Below are 27,492 nucleotides of genomic sequence, written 5' to 3'. Positions count from 1 at the left end.
CTACAAGAACAGGAACTACCATCAAAATTGAACATCTGTTCATGTACCTGGAAGTCTATTTGAGCAAGTCATCTGCAAGCATTTAAGGTGGAATTTCTACCTTTTAGAGTAAAGGGGGAAATGAATAACTAACACCTCTACAAAAAGAACCTTAAAACACAGCTTTACAACAAGCCTGTGCATGGGTAGGACAGTTTTTCATCAAGTATCTTAAAATACAGCACTCTAAAATTAGAATCAGACCTTTATGCTTCCTTTATGACAGCTACTCTGGCCTTATAATCACATCACTGGTGGCTAAACATCTTGGACAAGGACAGAATTTAAAAGACACAATATGATTAAAACCTACATTATCACTGACGTAACATCCCAGAACCTATTACTGTTCTTGAGTAGGAGGAAAGAATCTAATTAAACATTTATTCAATATTAAAATACAAACTCAAATATCAACGTTGGACAGTAATTCAGCAATATGCCAGCTAGCAAATATGTATTTTTCACCAAGAAAAATGTATGTAGGTTCACAAATACAGCTTGGATTTGGTTTGGAAATGTATGGGATCAGAACACTGGCATGGCACCACACCCAGCCTGGGATATCAAACCAGTAACCAGTTAAGCAGCTACAGTCCTGGAGTGGAGCTGCTCCCAGGGAGACAGGATGGCTGCTGGCACTCTCATGAATCCTGTTACTCACTGCAACTGTGGGAGACATCAAATAATTTAGAGCAGTATTTTCTGCCACAGCCAGTGGCAACCAAACTGTTAAAACAAACCCCCCAAGCTGCATCCAGCCATAATGCAAGTATTGCTCACAGTTTTGTCACAATGAAAAACATCCCTGGTATAAGGTTTCAATTAAAAGGATTTACAATAGAACAGTAGTTGTCTTAAACACATGTAATTCATGTTGCTTTTTTGTGTTAAGTTCAAAATTTCCTATTGGCTAATATTTACATCATACCATAAACATTTATAAAATGTCAAGGAAAACCAAGTGCAAAAGGAGAACACTGTCATTTTCTGAAAACAAGCTGCCTTTTAGTTTCTTGTTCTTAGAAATTGAGTATCACTATTTAAAAATAATTGATATTTCTAAAAATAATACAATACAGGATAAACATTGATTTCTCAAGTGTAACAAAAATATGTTTCAAATATAGGTGGCTGTCTGAAGTACAAAATATTGCTGTTTGTAAAGGGTAACACGGTTGTAAAACTACTTCTGAGGGTTTATAAAAATACAAAACAATTTGCATTTACTGAGTGCATAATTACATATTAGTGCAAAAACAAATAAAATAAAATAAAAGAGCATATTTGCATTCCAGAGAGCATTGTCAAAGATTTGCAGAGGTCCGTAAAACATGGAATCTTTTCAGAATCATCCTTATTGATCCTAAATCTCTGTTAATCCTTTCCAAGCGATCTTCCAGGGCTTCCTAAAAGAAAAAATTGAAGAAAAGAAAGGAAAATAGGATTTAATAACATACAGCAAAATCCATGATGCTTCTGAAGTAAGAAAACTGCTGTTATTCCTGTGTTCAGCTATTCCTGTCGATGCATTATGAGCATTCTGTTACCACTCACAAAACTACAGCCAGACCTGCAAACTTTTCAGATTCTTTTTATGATTGTGTCTGTATTTGAGGGTTGTTGGTGTTTCTCTAAACTTATCTAAAACTTTTCTGAACCACTTGCATACAAATTACCCAGACTTGCAGTAACTTCCCAATATCTTTTAATGCAGTGAAGCCTGAAAAACATCCTTCAGACAGATTCAAAATTCAGCCACATTCAGGGACAGTTCTCAGTGGTATGGAAAAATTCCCCTTATTATATAGCAGAACTTAATCTATGCTATATATTTCCAAATTGTGGAAGAGCAACTTAAAAGAACAGTCATGTAAAAGCTTTTTCACCTGATTTAATCTTGCTTGCAAGGTCACTCTTCCACCAGAACAAGGTATTCGACTCAGTGCAGCCTCAATCTAGTAATGGAAAATACTTCAGCTGTAAATTACAGTTTCAAGAGGCAGTATGAGCCTTCCCAACTTATCTGACAAAGAGAGGTGAGGTGTGTATATTACAGACACACATTCAGCCTTATTCTGAAGCACTTCTGTTACCATGATACTGTGCCATCTGAAACTGATCCCAAAGTTAACACTCATCAGCAGACTGTCTCAAGGATCCTTCTGAAGAGAGGGCTCTTACTTGCCAGAACAACCTGCCTTGTTTGAAAGGCTGATTTAAAGCACTGTCCATTAAGATAGAAAGCAAATGGACTCCAGCCTTTCCACCCACACTGTGTTTATGTAAACATGACTCTCCTTTTTTGAAGTTAGGGACAGGACTGAAATATGGGAATTACATGGCTACAGCCCTCACCTCTCGTGCAACAACCATGCTTTGTCACAACTTTAAAATAAAAATTATCTTTGCCTGTTGCTTTTCTTGAGTCAGCTCATCAAAAAGCCTCTCTGTTTCAGCCAGAGTCTTAATCCTTGCTGCATACTTGAAGTCTCCCTCACAAGATGATAGCACTGGCTCATGTTTCTGTGCTGTGCTCCTCTCATCCCACGCCGTTACTTTCTTCATTCCAGAATCCATGGATTCAGCACCAGAACTGTACCTGACACCAGAATGAGGCCTTCCTATCAACAAAACAGGGGGCTTTGGTTTGTATGGTCTGAAATTATTACACAGGGCAGAAGAAGAAACTGACAAAAAGCAAAGCACTGTGATCTTGGAGACATAAAGTGAGGATAGTGACCAGCAGAGCCTCGTTAGCCTGTCTTAAGCAAATTTCTCAGAAAAATGGGAAACATTTGTATGGGTCATTTTTCAAGTGATCCTTCTACCACAGCATATTTATTTTGTTACCCAACAGATTACTGCACTGTGCTAATTAGGAATTACTTTCATTTACAACATTTCTAAATATCACCAAGTAGACTATTTGTCATGAAAACACAAGTCTAAATAAACACACTAATAAAAACAAAAGCAGAACATTGTGACAAGCTACAGAAATGAGAAAAGATTTGGCTCAATCAATCATTTCAAAATCTGAAACAACTGGTTTTATTATAGTTGCTCTTTGCTATATGTAATGCAATGTGTAGCAATAGGATTTTATGAGTAGGAACATCTGAATATAGACCCTACTGAGATATGTGCTGTATAAGAGAGTTAAGCAGAGGAAAACATATTGCCCTCCTTTCTTAATTCCATTATTGGTGCTGTTCCACTGCCTTTGTGCACACACACATATACATAAAAATAAAACACTGAATGAATGGTATTTGTCCTCAGGAATAAGACAAGATGCTGAGGATTTTTAAGAGTTGGACTTTATTGAGTGAAGTGTCAGCTTTCTACTTAAGAAGCTGTTACTGCTGCTTATGTGGAAGAACCTTAACCTTTTTTTAACCTTAATGGGTTAAGAAAAAAGAAACATTTTTTCCCCACTTTGACAGCTCACCTTCTGCATCATCTAGTGAGAGAAACTGGAGCCTTTTTCTTGGGTTACCGTGCTGTAAAGATGTAGGACCAGTTTCCAGGTCATCTAGAAGTATATCAAACCTACAGAGCAGGAAGCACCACGAATTACTTTCTAGAAGTCACATATCAAGGAATATAATATTTTCTACCTTTTCAAATTTTGTTTAAATAAATTATTACTTTTATAGAATTATTTCTATCCCACAGGCACTGCGAGTTTTCTCATTACTGCTCATAGTACCATACCCCAGTGTACTCCTATTTTTACACACCAAAATATCTCATTCATGTGACACTTTGGTATTGCAGTTAAACATGTTCTCAAACCATGGTATTTAGTACAGTTAGCAGAAAGTGAAGTTTATGTATTTTTAACAAGACTGGAACCTTGGCACAAGAGGTGCCAGGAACTTTATGAACTCCGTGACTTATTTTTTAGGACCAAGTCTCCATAAACACACTGCTGCTACAATAATGACCAGAGCACAATGGTATTTACAAGACTCACACCTTGTTACTGTATTTTCATTTTTTCTTAGCAAATGGCTAAAGCCAGGAGAGAGGTTTTCTTTTGGAGATCGTTTTGGGCTGTATGTCACAGACACTGGTGCCAACATGATCTCTCTTGTTGCTGCAAAAGAGAAAGGATGTTCAAGTCCCTAAAACTTCTCCCCATGCACCATCTCCCACTCATATCATCCATTGCTTCCATCTTCAAATCATGCTTTTCAAAGCTGTCTACATGTCACTTAAATGAGATGAAAAGTGCATCATAACACAGAAGAATTAAAACAAACTTAGAATTCTCAGGTTTTCTATGATTATAAACAAGCTTTTTTTTCCCAGAATGTTAGAATAATCAATCCCACCTTTATTTTTCTTTCTTCCAGAGCAGTCGTTCATTATTTGCTTCTCATTTTTGAGTCACACAAACCAAAGTTCAGCAAAGCACTTACTTGGAGTATTTGATTTCCTGTTTGAAGGAGGAAGGGATGATGACCTCTGGCCAGAAGGGGAGCTGTAGCGTTTCTGTTTGTGTTGATCTTTACCTTTCTCTGGGGATCGGTTGGGAACTAAAGAAGTTTCAACAAACCCAACAGTCTGACGTCGATTTGATGTTTCTAATTGAAAGGAAGAAGTTGTTACATTAATCCATCGTTTTCAAAACAAGTACTCACAAAAGTTCCCCTGTACTCAGCTTCTATTGTACAAAGATTGCACTTAATCTGCCTCACTTCAACATATTTGTGCTCTTTTGCTCAAGTCTCCTCTTCCTGCTCATCATAGTCATGGAAGCTTCAAAAGGAAGCTTTGCAGCACGTGTGGGAGAAGCTAAGAAACACTGATTGAATAGAGAGACAATGAAAAGCAGGACAATAACATATTTTGGGAAAGAGGCTTGGAGTACCTGCCTGAACCAAGAATATGAGCGTTTAAGAACAGCTCAGTGGTTTCTAATTACAAGGCTTCCTAAATCACTGCTGTTAGACCAGCTCAGTGCAGTCTTAAAGGAAACACTGAAACAACACCATGAAAACAAAACTCAGCTGTATAGCCAACCAGAACTTTGTTAGGAGTCCATTAACTGATATCTGAGATTTTCTTAGAAAAAGGATGTTAACTACTCCCCCTAACTTGAGACCTAACAGCCACCTTTGCCTTCCCTCTATTTTAAACAAGCCACTTAGCTGTGTAATTTTTTATGCTGTCAGGAAAACTCCAGAAGTTTGCCTGCTAGAACTGTTTTTATCCCATCACTCAAGGCTGGTGGACTTGAATGTTGAGAATAACAAAACCAAAAGACATGCAGACAAAGCAAAGCCAGTAAAGACAAGTTCAGGAGTATAAAAACAGAAGTTACTAGCTGATGTGTCTTCTTTTTCTGTCTGTGTACCCCAATCCTTAAATGCTTTCCCTTCTTCAAGTTCTTTAAAGGCTTTTATTATGGGTGCTTCTGACATCTCACTTTCTTTCTTCTCTGTTGTGTTTGTTGAAGAGTCTTCTTGTGAGGAGTCTTTTTCAGGAGGAGAATGGTGCCTTAGAGAATGTGGGAGAGTGGAGGGAAAAAAAGAGTTTCAAGGTTTTTTACTTCATTTCACATATCCAAATACTATCTGAAAAAAAAAAAAACCCTAGAGAAATTTCATTTGACAATTATAATTGTCAAAACAAAATCTTGAGAGTGCTTTTTTTGTTTCACACCAGAACCTTAAAAGATTGTGTTTTAGCTAACTCAAGAATCTGGAGCTGAAGAGCTTGTGTTAAATTTGGTGACCTGACATGTGCTGAGAACACCCTGACAGAAGCTTTAGAAATGTCTGAGGGAGGGGACAACCTGAGGAATTACACCTTAAATTACATCTGAGGGTTCACAGAGGAGCAAAGCTGCAGCCAACCACTACAACTCCCATCCCAGACCCCAGAGCAGAACTGGACACACAGGGAGAGCACAAAGGCACAAGGTGCAGCTGAAGCTTTCTGGTTCTGCAAGGATGGTTCTGAGGCTGCTGCTGCTTACTTCATACCAGGTTAGTGAAGGAAGAAAGTTGTTTTGTTTTTAAGGAATTGTTTAGCATCTACAACACTGAGAAATTTTTTTAGGACCCAGTTTAACTAGTACAAAATCTAAAAATATCAATTGAATGAATTCCAGATAACACTATACTTAGAAATGTTTAACTTCCATCATAATGGAGACTGAAGGGAAGCCAGCTCACCTAGAAGGAATATAGTTTTCTCCTAATCTGTTGTCTTTTGGGTCTTCTTGGACTTCCAAGGGCTGACCAGTGAAGATTGAATACTCTGCTCCTGGTATCAACCATTTTCTCCTGCTGACATCTGGAGTTGCCACCTTGCTGTGGGAACCAAAAAACTTCAAAATTATGAAAGGAATTTTTCCCCTTTTTTCCCCCCCTTACTTAAGAAAAAAATTAAGAAAATCCATCTGTTTATTTTAGTTAAACAGGAACAATAACAAATATACAATAAAACCTGTAAATACCATGGGAAAATACCTGCTTTGTATAATCTATTTGTAAAGTACATATAAAATACTATTTTTTTAAAAATTGTAATCTTCTAATTTAATGCTGCTTATTCAGACCAAGGTTGGGTAACAATTTCAGTTAATTAAACAAAAATATGTGGATGTAGATTTCTCTGCTAGTTCAGAGCATCCGAGCCTTGCTTTTCTTTTGGCACCATTTGATAGAAATATAAAAAATAAAGTCCAAAAAACCCAAACAAGCAAAAGTTGATAAATATTAAGTGATAAATATTAACCACTGAGCACCAGTGCTCAGAATATTCACTCACCTGGCACAAGGTCTTAAGTGACTTTCAGTAATATGGCGAAGTTTGAGAGTATTTTCATGCTCTACTTGCTTGAGCTGAGCTTCAAGTTTTGAAATTGTCCTAATGTAGAAGTAGCAAAGATGCATTGTAAGATGATTTAAAAGACATAAGAGAGACATCATGCTTCTCAGAGCTTGCTGATTTTTATTCAGATAACAGAATAATGAACAACAACAGAAAATACTTCCTTTTTTTCTATCTATTGTATTTTTATTCTAAGCTGAAGAAGTGGGGTAACCTGGCTGGGAAGACAAGGCCAGGAGATATTGATGTGGATTGAGTGCAGAAAGAGGGGGGTGAAGGCAACAAAACAAGAATATTTTTCCTCCTTGAAATGATATTATATATAATAATATAATAATTATTAATGGATTCATACAAAAGTCCCTCTGACTCTGGTTTTAGCAACTGGTTCCTTCTTCTGTGTATCACTCAGGTAACTCCAACAATCTGCTGCTCAGGCTTTTCCCATTTTCTTGCAAGATCCACAGCCCAGCAGTAAAAGTTTAGGCCACAGCCTGTATTTCATGTTGCTAAAACAGTACCAAGACAGATTCACATTTACCTTTTTAAATCAGAAATCTGGGTGTTTGCATCAAGCAATTTGTTCTCAGTTGCATTTAACATATCCTAGAAGCACATAGGGAAAAATGTTAGAAGCCTGGAAACTACAGAAGTGTATTAAAAGAAGGATTAACTCTACATCAGGCTTAAAAACAGTACATTAAATACACCTTCCCTTTTGAAAGGGAGGTCCATTGAATTCCTTTGGCTTTGAGCAGTATTTTTGCTGCCCATGACTGGAAATGATACATTCCAAACTCTTTTCTCACTCCAGGGCTCTGAAGTTACAGTATGAAGCTCTCTGATCTTTTTAAAAAATATTTAAGTTAATCAGTTAATTCTATTGCACATTATCACATATTTTGCAGTGTTTGTGGGGTTTTTTAATTAACTATTGTGTACTTACCTTCACTCTTTCATGTTCTTTTCCAAGAGACTCATATTCTCCTAAAAGCTAAAAAACCCAAAACACATACAAAGCCACAGTGAGACTCTGTCCAATTAAGAGTTTTATTGACTATTGTAGTCACCTAACTTGCCTGTCTAAAATATACAGAAGCTTTACAGGGGATACAGAGTGTAATTCAACAGTATTTGTTAAGTTCCAGCATCTTCTAATTGGAACAAAAAGTTCTAGACAGGACAAGGAAAGACAAGAGCTACTTAGACAATGTATTTCTAATTTTCAAACTATTTATCTCTGGAGAAACCCTAGGAGTTAAATGAACTGGTAAAATTCCTCACTGACTTTAAATTTGACTTCATATTTTGAAATTTTAGTTTTAAATAAGTAGCTTTCCCAGCTAACACCCATTTTGCCAATCCATTTGAACACTCCTTAAAGCTACTACTGAAGACTCTAGGAACAATTCCTTCGATGCAGTCTAAAAATCATACACAATGACTTTTGGCACACTGTGATGACTTATGAAAAATTCAGTCCATCTCCTCTATGCTTAAGAGAGGAAAAAATAGTTTTATAAAATAATTTGCTGCAATACCTCTAAAAATAAAATGAGCTACTAGCACCTAGAGTAATAAAATACCCGAGACAGACCATGACAAGCTTTAGCACACCGAGTACACACTTGTGGCCTTAAATAATTGTTTTTAAATATCCAGCAGGCCCACAGTATCACCTAACACCAAGCCTATAAGTAGTTATCTGAGTAATTTGTTCTCTTAGTGGTGCATTAACACTTTACACTGGTAAAATTTGTGTACTTTTACCAAAACACCCAGGACTTGTGGCCCTACCCCTCTGCGCAACAGCAACCACCACGTTTTTTCTTACTTACGTTTTGAAACATTTTATTTTCTTCCTTTAGCCTTGCATTTTTATTATCAGATAACTTGTAGGCCTTTTCAAATGCTTCCTCTAGTTCCTTAAGCCTGGATTTCAGTCGACTGATAGTGTTATCCTTCTCCTTATTCTTTGTGCGCATTTCCTCCACCCGTTCCTGCAAAACTTTGGAAGTGTCACTGACCGCACGGAAACGTTCTCTCCAGTCTGCCTGCAGGAGGAAAAAACATTCATTACCATCCTTACCTGGGAGGTTTTTCTAAAATCATCTACATAGAAAAGAAGGGTACATCTGTACACGAGCTAAAGAAGATTTTTGCTCCTTTCTGGGATGTCTGAAGAATGAAAGTGAAGACTGAAAACCAAAAAGCTGGATTTATGCAACTCAAAATATCTGGAGGGTAGGGATCTAATCCCAGCTGGTTGTTTTGCTTCCCAGAATAGAGATATGTCTAAAAAAGGTGCAATGAATTAGTCCTTCCAAGGTGTCTAAATCTGTAGTGAAAGTGTCCTCTTCTTTGACCAATAAATGCAGCCACACAGTCATAAGCAAACTGGTCTTAGCCAGAAAGCCTGTATAAATATACTTAGAAAGGGATTTTTTTTTTTAAGATATATACATATATATCTATCTGCATGTAAATGCAGATGAGATTTGTTTTATTATAGCTCTGGTAAGAGATCAAAGTAACTAAACCAAAGTAAATTAAAACAAAAAACAAAAAACAAAATCTAAAGAGACATCATAAACAAATGACAATATTCCTCTCAAACTTTGTTTCTTCCCTTCTAACCTGAAAAGCTTGTTCATAAACAAAAGGAACAGGGGTTCTAGTTGGGAGTCTTAAGAAAGTCAGCTAGAAAAGTCACCAGGGTAACATGCTGACTGGTGTCACACATCAAGAAGAAAGGCTGAAAATAAAAAGAGATAAATATACGGGAACAGAGATCACCTTCCTAATGAGCATGTGCATTCTCTCCCACTTTCAACTCCCAAGCAGCTTGCTTTAAGAACATATACTTACCACTTGCTTTTCTAGCCTATTATTCTTATTTTCAAGGGTTTTTATTCGAGCACTTGCTTCATGCAGAGCTGCATCCAACTGGTCACACCTATTCAGATGACAGAGATGACAAAAAAATCTCTTGAAATTAAAATAATAAATCCATGGTTTACAGTCTTCTTTCCTGCCTCAAGCATCCCCACAAATTTTGGTGCCCAGCCCATGACCTCCACCCACTGGAGAAGACTCTATCCCTCCTTTGGCCACTGCAGTGAGCACCCAGTGTCCCTACTGGGAGGGGCAAGCAGAAAACTGGGAACTGAGAAACATCCTCCAGCAGCACAGAATGTAAGAGCTGCAGAGGCAAAAGCAGCTGAGAGGCACCAGAGCACAGATCCACTTCAGCTCACTGGCCATGCTGTGTGACAATTAATGTCTTGTTAATTAGCTGCCACTGTACCACGAGCTATGAGTGGAATATACTGGAGAAGCACACAGACTCCAGCAGTAAAACCTGGCCAGAGAGCACTGACTGGTCCCAGAGCTTCTGTAGTTTTGAAATGAAAGGTAAAGAGGGATCATATCCACCAGCATGACAGGTGATGCTGTCTTACAGCTCCATTACCAGTGGCCTAGGACCACCTCTGCCTGCCAACCATCCTTGAGCAAAACATAATAATGGCTTCAGCAAAAATCAGCTCAAATAAAACCTCTGGTCCAGGTATCACACTTGCTGCCTAACAATAATTTTAAACTGATCTTAAACAGCTGCATTAAATAACACCAAATTTACCTTGAACAGGAAAATACCAGTATTACAGATGCAGGAAATAATCAGAATTGAACAGTGACAAACTTTTCAAGGCATTCCAGACAAGGATGCTCTTTTTAAAGTGGAAAGAATACCAGGTCACAGAGGAAGAGAAGGACAAACATTACCTGTCAACAAGAGTCTGATTGACTTTCCTCAAGTCTTCAGATGAAGCAGTTTTCTGGCTTGCCTCAAGCTGCTGTTTCAGGCTCTGGATCTCAGAGTCATAGTAAGCTCGGAGGTCAGCAATGTGTCGAGCATGTTTTTCTCTCAAGTTCTGCCTAATGCTGTTTTCAAAATTGAGAACAAAAAAGATTTCCAGCTCTCCACATGGCAATGCATGGCTGTATTCACCCACACAGCAGGAACTCAGCATGTCTCTCTCTTACAGAGCTGCATTCAGAGTGAAGCAAAAGCAGCTGTGTCCCCTAAGACAGTGGTGTCAGGTACCTAAGGCTTCACATCTTCATATTAACACAAATATTAACACAAATATTAACACAAATATTAACACAAATATTAACACAAATATTAACACAAATATTAATAATATCTACCAAATGTGAGCTCTGTACAAACCCTCCAACATGGAGGATCTGCCATGGCTGTTTGTCCAAGTGGAGATCATGAGATTTCAATAGCAAATGGGGGATATTTTTCTTAAGTGAAGTAATTCTGTGCTTCTCCCACCATATGACCCTAAATAGGGAAACAAAACCCCCACAAAACTTTGAAATTATCTGTCTCAAATTAACTCCTGCCTACAGCTTATGGAGGAAGTCTGTATTTTTATTTTAATAATTAAACAGAAATAACTAAAGTATTGAAATACAGTAAGTTGGTTTGCCTTCTAGTTAAGGCCTTGACAGCCAAGGAAGACAAAGAATGAATATTGTGCCTTAGATTAAGTAGACTAAAGAAGATTAAATAGTATGGTCTAAAAAAAGGCAAATGTATTAAGTGGAAAAATGACTGTTCTATTTATATATCACCTGTACTTCAAGGGAGAAAGAGAAAGAAAAATAAAGGGAAAAAAAAAAAAAAGCAGCAATGTGCTGCTATGTTGTAAGCAAACAGAACTCACCTATTTTGTGGGTTTTACCAGTATTGTTGTTTCCTTAACAATAGTTAAGGATAATTAGAAATACTTAACAGTAGTAGATAGTTAGAAATAGTTAACAATAGTTAGAAAGTTTCCTTACTTTCCTTCATGAAAGTACCAACTCTATGACTTTTAAAAAGGAAAAATTACTTACTTTGACATTATCACAGGATCTTCAACAGATGTCACTGAGGGACTATATTCTGGCAAACTGTTGTCAGCACACTGAGTAACAGAAGATGGAGTTAGAGTCAGTGTGTCTTCCTCCTCAGTGCTGACTAAATGATCTTTATTAGCATCCATATATGCCATTGGAAAGGGACAGCTGGTCTTGTTTTCCATTTGGAATGGGTGACTTTGCCAGGGGTCCAAATGCACAGCTCTGCTGCTGGCAGAGTAATCTGGAGAATCAGCTAAGTGAGAGAAATCACTTGTCTGTGAAAAAGAGTCTGTGTCACAATGACTTGAGAATCCGGGCTCTGCCATAGAATCTGGAGAAAAAGGAGCAGGCTCTTCAGGAATATTGAAGAAACAGCATCCTGGGTTCTGCTGACCTGGTTTCCTATGCAGGGTTGGGTCCAGTGTCAAGATCTAGGAAACAAATTACAATGTTCCTGTAAGTAGCATTTCTCTGAAGACATTAATAATCCACATCATATTGCAGAAATTATATTGAATATTACTACAATTGTTTAGATGATCAGACATTCCCAATGCTTGCAGCTTGGGTTTCTCAGTTTCCATCAAGACTAGAAGACACATCTAACATCTGCAGCTGTCTAGAAAACCTTTGAAATTTCAATTATGTAAACAGAAGGACTAGAATGTCTGCTTGTAGATTGAAACAAGAACTTTAAGCAGTTACAAAAAAATCACTTCATGGATTATACAAACAATAGAGTCAACAGCAGACACCATTACTGCCCTTTGTACAACACTGAAATCTGTATAAAAGAAATAGATATGATAAATAGCATTTCCACAACCTGTGCCTCTTCAGTTTCACAGATGGAATGAACTTGTGGGAAGCAGTGAGGGAATTCTGCTTCTGCCACTGCAGTTCCACCTGCATTTCCTCAGCTGCAGCCTCAGCACAAGCAGCTCCCTCCCTCTGCCAGCCTCAAGGTTGTGCAGCAAAGGTGCTTGTTCACCCAGAGCACTCTGAGGTTCTTTCCTGCTGGATCCCTTCCCGAGGGTTCCTGCACAAATTGCTGTTCCAGCACAACACTGGAGGTGGCAGCAGGGACCAATTAAAGTGAAACCAACCAGCCTGAAGTCAAGAAATTTAATGATACCTGAGGTGGGTGACTTGAGTGGGAAGAAGGGATAAAATTCTGGTCTGGTTGCTGCTTGTTTTCCCTCTGCCTTTTATGATAAATATCCTTCAATGATGAGAGCTTTGTTTCCTCAGCAGGAGACAACTTCAACAGAAAAAATTGCTACATTAGTTTACTGAACACCACCCTCCATTCCCAACACAGATAAACCAGGTATGGGGTGGGTTTAGCTAATAAATCAGAACAGAAGTTCAATGCACACAGTCCTTAAAAAGGTCTTTAATGAGGCACTCACTAATATACTATATATACTTATGTATATTTACATACTATATTATAATATACTAATCTCTTTTTAATCACACATACATACAATTTCTTTTAGATGACAAAAGAAGGGCAATAATTTCCAAGTGACTTTAGTGGGGGTAAAGGAACAATGAAGGAGCAGAATATGAGAAACAGAAGAGCTCTCACAGAAATGTGAGCTTCTGCAGGGCTGAATCTTTCCACTGTAGGAAAAAAGGATGACAAGCAACTGTAAGACAACTTAGACAACTTTTAAAAGTTAAAGTTTACCTGATCTGGTGATAATTTTGTGGAGAAAATATCTGCAAACTCACTTCTGAAATTCTCTGGTAAAGAGTGATACATCTCCTTTTCATCTAATTTCCAGTAGGAAAGTCCTTATAAGAAGAAATAATGAAAGAAAAAAATATTACAAATCTCAGGGCCATGAGAGGAATCCCAAAATCCATTAGTAAGATGTTATTTTGTGAGTTAACAAGAATGTCATATTAATTATTTGCATCTATTGCTTAAGGATTTCACCAAAACATTTGTTATCAGAAGTTACAGAAATCTCCATGTCAAGCACAAGCAGTAGAATCCAGGTTAGGTCACACAGCACCAGCACCAAGGTTCATACATCACTGAAAACACAGATTTAGTCTTTGGTGTTCATGGCACAAATGCTCATTTGTCACAAACTTCTCTATTTCTGCTGATTCCAACACAGCACTTAGAACCTGTAGTACCCAAGAATTAATCCTGGACAGCCACTTGATACAACAAACTTTGGTTTGGTACTCAGCAGTACTCTAGAGCATGCAAAAAGACTACCAGGACTCAGAGGGATGTCACAAGAGGAACAGTCTCAGTCCTACTTCAGTTTCTCATACATGTCTCTCTCTCAATGGGTTGTGAAGAACCAATAAATACACAAAGTTTGTAGGGATGCATCTGTGTGCCCCTCTTTCTCACTGAAATGAATCCATCCTGTCACAACCAAATATGTGAATTAGTTGTTTGGCTTCCAAACACACAAAAAACCAACACACACACCCCCCAAAACAACAAAAGCAAAACCATACTTAAAGTATTTCATAAATTTCCTTGTCTCATGTTCTCAGTTACCTAGTTATACAGTAATCAATTTCTGTCTTTGTCAGTGGTATACTGACAAAATTAGTTTCTTTTTTGTTATCTCTGGAATCAGTAGTTTCTTTTTAATGTATTGGCAAGAGTAAAAAAGGTGGTATGTTCCTTATGGAGACTCCCTGTTTACAAGGAGTCCCATGGATGAGATGAGGAGCAATGGGCATAAATTGCTCCTGGTGAGATTCTGTTTGAACACAAGAAGAAAATTTTCACTGTGAGGACAGTCAGACATTGTAATGGTTTCTCAGGGGAAGTGGTGGATTTGCCCACTCTGGGAAGTTTTAAAGTCTCATCTTGACAGAGTGCTGAGACATATATAAACAATAGTATTAGAAGGGTTGGACCAGATGATCCTTGAGGTCCCTTCCAGCCTCACATGCTGTGCTGTGACATACCAAAACACACACAAAAACCCCTGCCCTCCCCCCTAAATTAAACATTTCCACATTACACCCTGCATTATTTTGTTCTACTCTGTTCACACAATTACTGAATTTGCCCTTGGCTTACAGGAATTCTGCCTGTTACCATGCATTCCTCTGATTACTAGGCCAATGATGCTAATACTTCAAGATCATTTGATACCCAACCATGATTTTAAGTCATTTTGTTACCAAAACAGTTCTAAAAATAATGCTCTGCTTTGCAGTGTTGAGAAATCTGAACACAAAAAGTGTTCTGCATGTCCTACATCTGCCAGGAGTGAAATGCAGGAGCTACAATCTGTTTGAAACAAGAAAAAGGAAAGCAGAGTTCTGCTGAATCAAAATTTAATAGCTTGTCAGTGCTCAAACCCTCCTCAAAATTCCTGGAGATGCATTAAAGTAAGAGTTCTAAAAAACAGGAATTCAAAAGAAAAGGATATTTAAGTACAAGAAATTAAAAATACCTGAAGCTTCAGACACTAGGGAATTGGGACTTTCCTTTGGTTGACTGAGGTAAAAAGTGTAAGGTGGCAAAGCAGCATCAGTAAGGTTTGCCTAAAATTACAAATGAAAAACAAATTTATAAGGAAAATTGCAAGGCAAGGAAATTAAAAAAGCCAGGGCACAATTTTAAAAGATTTGCATATAAATGTTATTAGTCTTTTTAAGCAAGAGATTAAATTTAATTATGCTGCATGATCCAAACCTATACAATTAATATTTAGGGCAATCACTGCCAAAGGAGAACTAAGCTAAGCCACATAATTAAATGATTCTGATGTTTTCTAAGCCTCTCTGCTTGTGGAACATTTTTTGAGGTTAACTGTTCCAAAAATGCACATTTTGGACAGTCACCTAAACTTTCTCCTTAAGAAGGATGAGCTACCAATAAAGTGTCAGCCTTTCCTCATCCTAAGAGTGGAATTTCAGATGTTCAGCTGTTTTGACTCCACCTACCACAAATCCAGAGGCAAAAATGCTGTCCAACATCAGGCAAGACCCTACAAACCCTCCTCATCACTCCAACCTTACTAATCAACCTCCCCAGCTGATTATTTGTAGAAGAAACTCTGAAAAGGGTGGGACCAACATGTGGAAAAAAAAAAAATTTAAGATGTGCCACAACTCTCCTCTTCCTTAATCAAAAGAAGTGCCATTGATGTAACACAAGAGCAGAAGAGGAGGCTTAACTTTAAAATGGTCACATTGCTCCTTTTTACTGTATTTAGGGCTTTTTGTTCCATTATAGCAGCTTCCCAGTGTATTTAGGGCTTTTTGTTCCACTATAGCAGCCTCCCAGTCTTGCTACTCCACATAATTTCTACAGCTCATACAACTGAGGACTAAAACTGGGTGGCAACCATTGAGTTAACAAAAGAAAGAAAGAAAAGAAAAAAAAAAAAAGATTCAGAACTAAAGCTTTTCAAGTTTTTGCATGAAGTACCATCTCACCTCAAGGCTATTTTGTCCCTCTTAATGTTTTTATTTAGGTATTCTCTTTTGCCTAAGGAGCAAGAAAGGAAAATGAAGGGGTATCAACTGAATTCTTACAAAAGAAGAAAGTAAAAGGTATTTTCAAAGGCTGAGAGAGAAAAGGGACAATCCACAGCAAGTAAATTTGACTCCTGGTTTGAAATAGCCCTTTCCAGTAACATTTTTTTCCACTGACAATAGAAGTCTAGAGACAGCAGCTCCAAGCAGCTGCTCTTACCCTTTCTGGATCACCCTTAAAGTGACCAAAACAGACTTTGCCTTAAACTAAGGCATTCATATTTGCTAGTTCTATTCTCTTGTAGGTGGAGTCATTCACAGACTTTCAGGAATTATTTCCTTTAAAGTAAGGAGAAAGGTTTGTGACAACACACTGAAAGTAATTCCAAAACTTCATGTACAGTTACCACTCATTCACACATGCTGCATAATGTCCTTTTGGATCAGAAATATCTGATTAAACATCCCTCCCCAAAATAATCAGATCTGTGGACACACACAATTACTAACTCAATAATGAGGGGACAAACCAAATTCTTCTCAAAAGAAGTATTTTGAGCTGATGCAGCAGCCACAGCAATGGTGTTGCTACAAATGGTTTCAAAGAGCCAAGCAGATTTCCTAAATGTCTATTGTAGGGCCTGGGGTAGTTTAGTTTAGCCAAACCATAGTCATGCACAGGTATAAAACCAAAATGTATTACTCTATTACATAGTGTGTTACTGTATTAATGTAAGCAATACCAAAAAAAAGAAAAAAAAAAAAAAGAATTAATTTTATTTTAGTGTAAGAGACTGCCAAGAACACTTTAAAAGCTGAAACCAAACTAAACCAAAAAATATTTGCAACCTCAAATTCAAATCTGGAAGACTATTCTGACTACTGCTGGCTTGAACAAAGTGTTTAATACCTCCTGGTGCAAAGTTCTGTGTGCTAAGAGAGACACCACAGCTGAAATCCAAGAGCCATTCAAAAATTACCAGACAAAATAAATTCTCATCACCTGAAGCTGCAGTTGAGAATGTGACTGTTACCTCCACAGGGAAAGAACAGATGCCACTCAGGTAAATTAAGACATAAATTAAGCAAGGAAGAAAATAAGCCAAAATTAGCTATGTGAGTGTGATTAAGTGTAGAATCATCTAAGAAGTAAACTCTGCTGACATGAAATTTAAATGAGTGAATGGGAAAATCACTACTCAAATGCTTGTAGCTAAGCATGGAAGCAGAACATCCTTCAACTCTGAAAAAAAGTCCCAATGATGAGAATAAAATTTAAAAACATCATAAAATACTCACATTCTCAAGTGGTAATTTCTTTGCTTGCTCGTTTCCTTGCATAGAGTTCACAGAGACTTCTTCAGTATTTACTCTTTTTGGATGGTTTTGTTTCAACTTTTGTGCCCATGATGTTAAAGATTTACTAGAGAGGAAGAAACACACAGACACCCTAAGTATGTGCCATGGAGACAGGAAATTATTTTCTTCTTCATTGTGAAACATAAGCACTAAAAGTCCACTGACTTTGTGCATTTTTGAGAAACAACAGGAACCAGTGAGTGCTGAAATGGTTTTGGGGCTCTTTTCTTTTTTTAAAGTAAAATAAATTTTTTTAAAAAACCACACAAAGAAACAAATCACTGGACAGAAAGGTGTTAATCAACAGCACCCATAACCAAAATGCTTTCCTACAACAACAACAAAAAATAATCTTAAAGATTTCCATATTTTAGCCCATCAGCTGGTTTTGTTATTCAAGCAGATGCTGACCAAACCCACAACATTAATCTGGGATATAAATGCAGTGTTTTTTTCTTATTCTGTTATTGGTCTGTTTGTGAAGTTGATGTCAGCTAGGACACAGCAAGGATGCCTTCCAACTCAAGAGAATCTTCCAGGATGAGAGAGACAGAAACAAGAAAAGCAAGGAAAAAAACCCAAAAATCCCAAACAAACAGAAGAACAAATAAATTCTCCTTAGAAGTAGATGTGGAACAATTTTCTTCTGTTAAAAAGTGACATTCTCAAAGACCACATATTATACCACTTTGGGACATGCAGTGGAAAGAAAACTGGTTAGAACTAAAAATTAAAAAAAACCAACTATTTTGGTTACCTGAACTATTCTGCTTTGTTTTGAACCCTTTCTTCCTTCCAACTCAGTTCATAATAGAAAATATAAAGAAGTTTCAAAGAAAAAAAATTATATAAAAAGAAAAAAAAAAATCATACATCACTGATGTCAAAAGTTTCCTTAGAAAGGTTTTCCAAACTGAAAATGACTCTTGAATTGAGGTTGGAGTTCCCATGGTGGAACTGTGCAACATGAACTGAACCCTGCAATAAACCAGCTGGCTCTGTAATTACATCCTAGCAAAGTCCAAGTTGATTTTCCTGATCCTCTCCTTTTCCAAGAGAAAATTTTTTATCTCTGGAAACTACTATCAGGGACTTGCAGGCAAGGTGCTGCCCACAAGAGAGAGCAAAGCCCACTGGTAAATTCTGGGCAGGTAGAGCAGGGCTTGGTCAGTACTATTGCCAAATCAGCTGGCCAGTATTTCAGAAAAATCTTGGTAGGTCCACCCATCTATTGAATAAAAGCAAAACAAAGATCAACAGAAAAAATAAAAACAAAATGAAAAAAAAGACCCCAACATGTTGGTGGTTGCTTGATACAATTTGTTACTATAATCCTGGCACATTAGGTGGCAGGAGAGATTGGTTTGTGCACAGCAGCAAAATATCAGTTACATAAACTTGGTAATCAGCACCTAAATGTCTGGTGGGCAGAGAAATAAATCTACTAAGTAGAGTTTCATATTTTTCCCCAATGTATCTACAACAGATAAACCCTGCAGATGTAATTATGCATCATGCAGAAACATAAAGCTAAACAAGTAATTTTACCTACCAAGGAGTATGGGATTTTTACAGTCAGGAAGTTCCATTCAGTCCCTACACGTTTCCAGTCCCCATGAGTTATTTACTGAGTGGGAACTTTCTACAATAAATTTAACAGATTTGGAAAGCCTATCACTTACCTGGGTTTTTTTCCCCATTGAGCTTCATCAACTTTATGTTCTAACTCAGCAGGAAGAACTGAAGTATCATTCCTTCCTGAGGAAAAATTTTCCTCTGTTTTTTTTGGTAAAAGTTCTCTTTCATGTGGAAGGCAGGCTGCCACTGCATCCCTTTGCAGTCCTGCTGCACCACCCTGGCCCTGGGAGGTTTTCTCTGTGCACTTGTTCATGCTGTTGGATCTGCTGGGGTTCAGTTCAGAGGCAGAAAGTGTCCCATACCCACTGGTGACTGAGGAATCATTTGCAGAACACTCCTGGTGCAGATCAGAAGCACTTGGCTGACTTTCAGCTTCATTAGAAGAAAGCTGATTGACAATGCACTCATTTTCCTCAAAGGTTTCAGAACGCATCCCCATTTCTAGTGATGAAAAAGGAGCTGGGAGCTGGGCAGGCAAACTTCTGCTCTTGCTGACAGCCCAGCTGCTGGGCTGGATTTTCACTAACTGCCTGATCTCATCCTGAATCAGCTGCAGGAAAACAAAAGGCAAAATTCCTATCAGATTGTACCATAAATCACTTTTTTTTTTTTAATACGTCTGCAATTCTTGTTATTATGAGAGAACTCAAATTCTTATGTGAAATAACCCAATTTTTTCAGTGTGTAGACACCTCATGCATAAAAGTAGATCTGTGCATAACAGAACAATGTGCATGGTAAGAACCCTTCATTCCATGCAGTGAGTTACAGGTCTCAGGAGTCACTTATTAATGTAAAAACCCATGCATGCATGGATTGCCCACACAGAGTTAGTGACCTACCAGCCAGCTAAAGAAATATCAGCTCTGTATGTCATAAAAAGCTGACAAAAATGTTAAATTTAGGTCTAAAAGGATTCACAACTTGATAATTATTTTTAGACTGCAGGGATGCTTTCATGAAGAATAAACCAATACTCTCTTACACTAATAGGAATAATGTACCTCTGTAAGATTGTTTGCATAAAACAACCTGAAAAATATCTGACTTAGATACTATGTTATTAGGTGGTTCATGTAATACAAAGATCAACATTATGATTGTTTTGATATTTGATGGAGTGGAGCAAACCTCTAACTAGATCATGTAATTCTTACCTTACCTTACAAGACCAGAGCATACAGATGTTTTCAAGACTTATCTTTCAAACTAATTCCCTCAGGAAAAAAAAATGCAATTGCAATGATTTTAAGAACATGGAATTCTAATATTATTTTTTTCAGAGAACTACAGCACATTATTGACATATTAATAGCCAGCAGGAAGAACAAAATGAACAAAAATAATTTGTTCTCTGAAAGAAATAAAAATAAAACTTAATTTCAGTGGAACCTACACATAATGCTAATCAGTACCAAGCCTCATATGTTTGAGTAACTAGCAATAGAATTATCAATTTAATTTCAGCTCAGCCTTTCTGTGAGAAAAAAATATACCCAACAGGGATTAAGTTTTCTGTCATAATCAAGTTTTTTGGTGTGCTAATGTTTCCAGCCATGACTGCAGCAATCATTTACGTTTTAATTCTGTGACTCAGCTCTGTCAAGGAAGGTAGGGAAAGGAGAACAAGAGGGAAGAAACAGAATTGTGGGGAAAAAACCCAACAATCAGATCAGATTCTCTGCTGAGACTTAATCTTTGTCAAGATCTTCTGTGTGAAAAGTAAAAGGCTACTATTCTGATTAAATAGCACTTTAACTTCTCTTTGCATAAACAAATATAATTCCAAGAGAAGAAAAGACCTGGGAAAAATAACCCAATATTTCTAGAGTTTTGTGTTTGTGGGTAACTTTTTTAAAAATCCTCTTCAATGAACTCTGATCCCATGATAATCCCCAAGTGTTTGTCACCAGCACACTCGTGCACAAACCACCTAAGCCAGTGCCTGATCCCACTGATTCCAAACTGAACTCACGGTCCTCTGATCCATATTTTCCTTTGGATCAGGATTGATTTATTTATTTATATTGCAGAGAGCAAACCTCACCTCAGAGGCACTTTCACCAGGTCACTGGCACAGCAGTGGGAGTTTGGGAAAGCTCCATCTAAGGGGCTCAAACAACTGACTCTAAGTTGTAGCTGCTGATTTGAAACATTTAGTGTAGCAAATCATGCAATTAGTGAGTCCCTGCTGATAGCACAAGGTCAGCTCTTCCAGAGGTAGCCTTTCCTATTAATAAAGACAAAACCCAGCAATGCCAACACAATGGATTAGTCAAGACTACAATCAGAAACAACTGAATCAAACCACTACAGAAAGAAGAAGGGAGGATGAGGGCAAGGAAACACTGGTGGGACAAAAAGAACAAGATGGGAGGGAGTGAAAAAAGGTGAGGGGGATGTGGAGAAACAGGAGATAGGATAAAAGGACAGTACCTCTTGTTAAGTCAGTTCAGGAACTGTTGGTTACTACTAGTGGAGAGGGCATCAGGAAAGGGAAGGGAAAAACAGCAACCAAAATGATGAAGATATTAAGCATTACAGACTTATAGAATTACTGTCTCTTATACATACATATACATTTCTTCTGCTTTAATTGATAAACAGGGCTCAGCAAAAATGTCACTCTTCATGTGGCTCATTTTTCATTCTTAGAGACTGCCCAGCTGAAGGGTGAAGTGTTCACCTGTGGCAGTGAATGTTTTCCTACACTGTGTACTCTCTAGATCAGGGAACAAGCTGCAAAACATTTTCCAGTGAAAAGAAAGCTACAGTGTCTCATCATTAGAAATGATACAGCCTAACAGCTAATAGGAAACAGCTGGTCCCTACAAAATCCAATTATCTTGTGGGCATTCTGAGCCACATGTTTGTGAAAACAAACCAATTGAAAACAAATAATCCAGGAATCATCACAACAGAAACTATTCCTACCACTTAAGTTTGTAATTAGCCCAGGCTGTCTCAGATATGCACTCTGGAAATTGACATTCCAGCCTTCCACTTCCATCAACTGCTGTCTGAATACACTCCCAGGAAAAGACAGGAGTGCCAGGGACAATTCTGCATTGTTTTGGAGAAAGGTTGGGCTGGGGGGAAAAAAGAAACATTGAGCCTAAACTACCTACATTAACAAATTGTTACTTACTTGGATTTGATGGTGGAACTGCTCTTGCTGGGCAACTATTTGTTCCTGACATTGTTTTTCTACCAGTCTCAATAACTGCAGCCACCTTGTCTAGTAAATCACAAAGTAAAATAATTAAAGCACAGTCATGTTGCATCTCTTCACCTTTCACTCCAGCTACACAACGGTTTTGTACTGCTACACTTAGGTGTTGATATAACACAAGGTTTAATCCCAGTCCTGTGGCTGTCCATCCCAAAATACATGCACCCCCCTCTTGTCAATCAGTGGAAATAATTCAATATGGACACATTCACTTAAAAAAAAAAAAAAAAAAAAAAAAGGGACAGCAAGAGAACACAAGCCTACAAGTTCAGTTTGATTTAGAAAAGATCGAAGAAATAAATGAACAAGAAAGTTCTTCTACTAAAGAAAAAACAAAAAACAAACAAATTACTTAAAAGTAGAAATAGCTGACAGGAAATTACAGTTATATTTTGGAAAGGTTGATTCCAATTTACTAAATTACAGGTAATTTTAAAATTGATAATTAAACATCCCTACATCCAGTGAACCATTTGCTTCAAGAAACTCTTCCCTTCAGCAACCCAGCTAAAGGCCACAATGCACAACTATTCAGAGACAATAAAAAGATAATTTAAAAACATAAAGGGTTCCTAAAATGTGGTAAAAATTGAATTTTAAAACTATTTTATGCTAATGCTGATGGAGCCAATACTTGAGGCACGGGACAGAGGACACAGAATGCATGTGCCCAGACACAGACAGCTTTATTCTTATCTCAGAGCTGTTAAAGAGCACCCAAATTAAGCATCTGTCAAGAGGCAGCTTGTTCGACCACAGCTAGAAAGCTCAAAAATTCTGCAGAACAAACCCATGGTGTGGAAACCTGATGTTCCTATGGAGACTGAAAATCATGATAAAATTCAAATAAAAAAGGGTTTGAGAGAATTCTCTCATCAAACCTACATCATGACTTTTGTGTTATTTTACATTTATCTACACACCTTTACAAAAAAATTCAACTTTTTTTAAATCAACTTTTAAAAAGGCATTTAAAAAGAAAAGTTCTCATTTCTAGGATCACTTCAGGCCTGTTGAAACTGCTACAATTGTAAAGGTTTAAATTTTTCAGTTAAAAAACTTGCAGTCTTCACATACTGTAACGTTGAAAAACTATTCCCACCTATGGTAAAATACTGAGATAAAAAGCTAAAATAAAACTGCAATAAAATCCATCTCTTTGATACCTGTTACAAGATTTGTCCCATTATGAAGAATAAACTCATACATATATAGATCTTACTTGCTAAACTGTATCAGGATTAGATTTGTCTTCCCAAATGCCAAGAAAATACATTAATAATTTTTTAAAAACCATTTTAACATCAATACCTCACAGTTCTTCACAAATTCAGAGTCAGCATTCCCAATGTTCTGGATATCTTGCATAAAGGAGGAGAGCAGCTCAACAGCACCAGGCATTAATGAGGACCTGGTATTCCCTGAGTAACCAGAAACTCCATTGGGATTTGAGGAGGGCCTTCTAGTGAAAGATGAGGAAAAACATTTCAATTATTTATTGTGTCAGTTGCTCAACACAGTGGCCAAAACAATACACTACATATGCTCTGCAGCCATGAAAGAATTACCACCTGATCTACACTGTGACTTTCACCAGGCTGACAGAAATACCCAACCTGACACCTTCAGCAGAACGGGGCTGTTTTTCCAGAAAATGTCAAAGAATCCACAGCACTCTTCACTCTTATCCTACATCCTCTGAAAATGCAGCTTCCCCAAAAAACCAGCCCCAGCAGCACAGCTGTTATGTTCTCTGTACAAATGTCAGCACAGCTTTCCATTGCTGCCTCTTCACAGGTGCCCAGGTCAGAAGTTCACAGAACACTGATTCCTGCAGCCCCAGGCTGCTGCCTCCTCCTGAGAAGCTACACCTGTAGCAACCAACTTGTAATCCTCGTCTCAAAAGATTAATCAAGAAGAACTTCTCCCAGTCTGCTGCGTGGGCCATTAGTCTGTATTTGCATTTCTTACTCCCTTGGAATACCTTGGGCACTGGACAGAGCCCAACTGCTCTCTACAGATTCATTTGCATAATGCATGATCCTCCCAAACAAAGATCTCTTACAGTTTGTCCAAGGCAGGTTTTTCCACCCCTTTTCTAAGAGACACAAGGAAGTTACCAAGGTTTTCAGGAAAACTTAACAATTCTTTCCTCATTGAGAAAGGAATTAGAAATTTCCTCATTAAGGATTCTACTTGAATTTTTTTTAAAAAAACAGCAAACTAAAATACATTAAAAGACATTATACATTATTTCACTCTGGTAACAATGTTACTGTAAAAGCATTCTAGCTCAGCAGAACAAAAATAATAAAAATAGCTGTCAGGAATTCCTTCAACACATTACCTGTTACAACTCAAGCTACAGAGTGAGCTGGGGGTATTTCTGATGTCAGAGTCTGCAGAAGATGAGAGGATTTCTTGTACAGCATTCACCATGTCACAGCTTTCCATATCTTTGGCTCAAGTATGATGTTACCCTGAAAATACAAAGTCAGCATCAGCTTCTTATTTTAAAAGCAATTTGACCATGTTGTTTGGACAGAACTGGATTAAAGAGAGAGAGCTGCTGGGCTGCAGAGGGTGTCTGAATCCAAAATATTCCTGGGAGAACAGTGTTCTTGAAATCTGGGTGGTTTGTTGTTTTGTTTTTTATAAATCTGAGGCTCCGCAGAGTTTTTGAGACTTGTGTGAAAGGGTTTGTTATCAATGCATTCAAATCTCCTGAATGAGGATCTGGAAAAAACACACTCCCCCAAAAAGAAAATTAAGACCCACCGAGTCAGACTGCAATTGACCAATTCTGACATTTTTGTGTGCAATATTTCACTCACTTTTTTCACAGAACTCTTTCTTATTGCTATGCAACATTAATTCAAAAAGCTTTGAAACTTGAGCTACATTTCTTACCAATTAACAACAACAAAAAAAAAGTAGTCAAACAAGAATCCCATAGCAGTCAGCAAGAGCAGCTGGTTAACAGAAAGCATCATAAATAAATAAATACAAACTTCTTGTGCAATGGGCTTACAGCACCCAAAGCAGCAGTTCACAAGAATGGCTGTGGAGAGACCACAATATTCTTCCAGTTTCCATACTCTCACTAAGAAAACAGTTGAAATACATTGACAAATCAGGTCTTCTGTGGTGCTTATTTCAGCATTTTCTACACTCTACTGAACTCATTCTATGTTCTGGCACTAAAGAAAAAAACCTATGACCATTTCAGGATGAAGAACAAAAAGAGACATTAAGAAACATCATTCTAACAGTCTGTGGTAATACTAAGAATAGACCCTTGCTGCCTTTAAGGATCACAGCACCTTTAGAGCATGACCATTCCCTTTCACAGGGCTTACAAGGCCATACTGGTGGCTTTTACAGATTTTTCATTATTTGAAGCACAGAGAGATCTGTCTCTAACAGAGTTTGGGTAGTATAAAAAATAATTTCCACCAGAAAGAAACATCTGTTTTTCCTGGTTTTACTGGAGCCTGTTTGGCTTTAGCAGAAATGTTCTCCAAGTCTCCTTTGGGTTGGGCTGAATATGCAAGGACTGGAAGGAAGTTATGGCAGATACACAAATCCCTTTAGCAGAGCTTTTTGGGACAAATGAAAGAAAAAACATTCTTCTTTTCCTAGTGGCCAGAAATCTGGGAATATTGAAGGTTTTCAGGCACCTAAACTGACAGGCAGAGCACAAGCTGGATGGCAATGGTGGGGGCTGCATCTGCCACCCCCATCTCCCCAGGATGTGATCATGGGTGGCCTATCTCAGCAGCACAGCAGATGGGTGGGACTTAGCTGTGACACAGGCTCGTTTCATAACCTCATTACAAGTCTGTTTTCAGTGAAAAAAAAAAATATTAAGTGAGCTGCAACTGGGCTGAGAAGAGCTAAGCTGTCATCTATTGTTTCTACAGCACAGCACAGTCCTTATACGGCCAAGGCCCTGCATAAAGGGGGAGGATTTAAAAGCCAAGCTGCCAAATATTTTGACTTGGAAGGACCGGCGCCGATGTGGATGCCACCGCCTGGGCCAGCACAGCCCCGGAGCCCGCGGTTCTGCATCAATTCCTCAGGGAGGAATCGTTTGTTTGCTCTGCGCTGATCCCTGGGGCTCCTCACCCCCCCTCCTTCCCATTCCCCCCGCCAAGCCCCCCTCTCCCCGACTTCCCAAGGACTTTCCTGAGCGGGGGACAACGAACCTCGGGGCTCTGAAGCCGCCGTCACCTCAGGAAGCGCCAACCCCCCCCTGGGGACCCCTTCCCCTCACGAGTGACTCCCCCTCACATCCACCCCCTCAGGGTCACCTCCCTCAACCAGCCACCTCCCCCCCAGCTCTGCCCCCCTCCCCTCATAGCCGTCCCTCCCCTCTCCCTCCAGCCCTGTTTCCCCCCCCTCCCCCATGTCCCCCCTTACCCTCAGCTCTGTCCCCTCCCTTCACAAGTGACCGCCCCCCCCCCAGCGCTGCCCCCGGGACTCCGCCCCCTCCCTCAGAACAAGCCCCGCCCCCCTCTCCCATTGGCCAGCTTCCCCTCGCGCTCCGGGATGTTGACGGCATCACCGCCTCCCATTGGCTGACGGCCCCGCCACTCCTGAGGAAAAAGGGGCGGGGCCATGAGGCGGCCTCACGGCGCTGGGAAGCGGCCAAGTCCAGCGGCGCTGCCGCCCCCGCCCCCGTCCCCGCCAACCTCCGGGAGGCCCCGCCCGCTCCCTACCCGCATTGCTGGCAGCCCACGAGGAGGCGTCCGCAGCGGCCCGAGAGCCGCCTCCTCCCGCGGCCGTTGGGCGGTAAAGCGGACACAGGCACAGGCGCTGCCGCCGCTGTCTCCCGACCGGCGATTGGCGGCCGAGTTTCGAACGCGGCGGGGCGGAGGGCGGGGCGGGCGGGGCCGCGCTCGCTGATTGGCCCTCTCGTCCGCGCGCCAGGCCGCGCCCTCCCCCCCGATTCGCTCCGCGGAAAAGTACGCGCGCCG

At 39.0% G+C, this 27,492-nt stretch overlaps 1 protein-coding gene across 4 annotated transcripts; it reads right to left on the bottom strand.

Annotated features, from left to right (window-relative positions):
• Positions 1-409: 409 nt before the first annotated feature.
• Positions 410-27,364, bottom strand: MPHOSPH9 (M-phase phosphoprotein 9). 4 transcript variants are annotated; one of them, XM_071763723.1, is made up of 25 exons: positions 26,936-26,958; positions 24,861-24,993; positions 23,825-23,975; positions 22,430-22,519; positions 21,718-21,753; positions 19,326-19,831; positions 17,584-17,707; positions 15,258-15,348; positions 13,508-13,614; positions 12,947-13,072; positions 11,806-12,242; positions 10,678-10,836; positions 9,760-9,847; positions 8,730-8,945; positions 7,838-7,885; positions 7,433-7,497; positions 6,829-6,927; positions 6,231-6,368; positions 5,375-5,550; positions 4,470-4,634; positions 4,024-4,144; positions 3,494-3,594; positions 2,452-2,663; positions 1,929-1,997; positions 410-1,448 (listed from the first exon to the last, which is right to left on the bottom strand). In XM_071763723.1, the coding sequence occupies exons 6-25, from the start codon at positions 19,718-19,720 to the stop codon at positions 1,347-1,349; spliced, it is 3,039 nt and encodes a 1,012-aa protein (XP_071619824.1). In that variant the 5' UTR covers positions 19,721-19,831; positions 21,718-21,753; positions 22,430-22,519; positions 23,825-23,975; positions 24,861-24,993; positions 26,936-26,958; the 3' UTR covers positions 410-1,346. The 4 variants fall into 4 exon arrangements, with proteins under 4 accessions (XP_071619824.1, XP_071619821.1, XP_071619823.1 ...); XM_071763720.1 differs by lacking the exons at positions 21,718-21,753; positions 26,936-26,958 and adding an exon at positions 27,235-27,364 and having other exon boundaries at positions 1,218-1,448; XM_071763722.1 differs by lacking the exons at positions 21,718-21,753; positions 26,936-26,958 and adding an exon at positions 27,235-27,364 and having other exon boundaries at positions 1,218-1,448; positions 23,825-23,972.
• Between the last annotated feature and the right edge of the window lie 128 nt (positions 27,365-27,492).

This window comes from Heliangelus exortis, chromosome 19 (assembly GCF_036169615.1).
Source record: "Heliangelus exortis chromosome 19, bHelExo1.hap1, whole genome shotgun sequence".
Taxonomy (NCBI): Eukaryota; Metazoa; Chordata; class Aves; order Apodiformes; family Trochilidae; genus Heliangelus; species Heliangelus exortis.
This window is presented reverse-complemented; position numbering and strand designations above follow the sequence as displayed.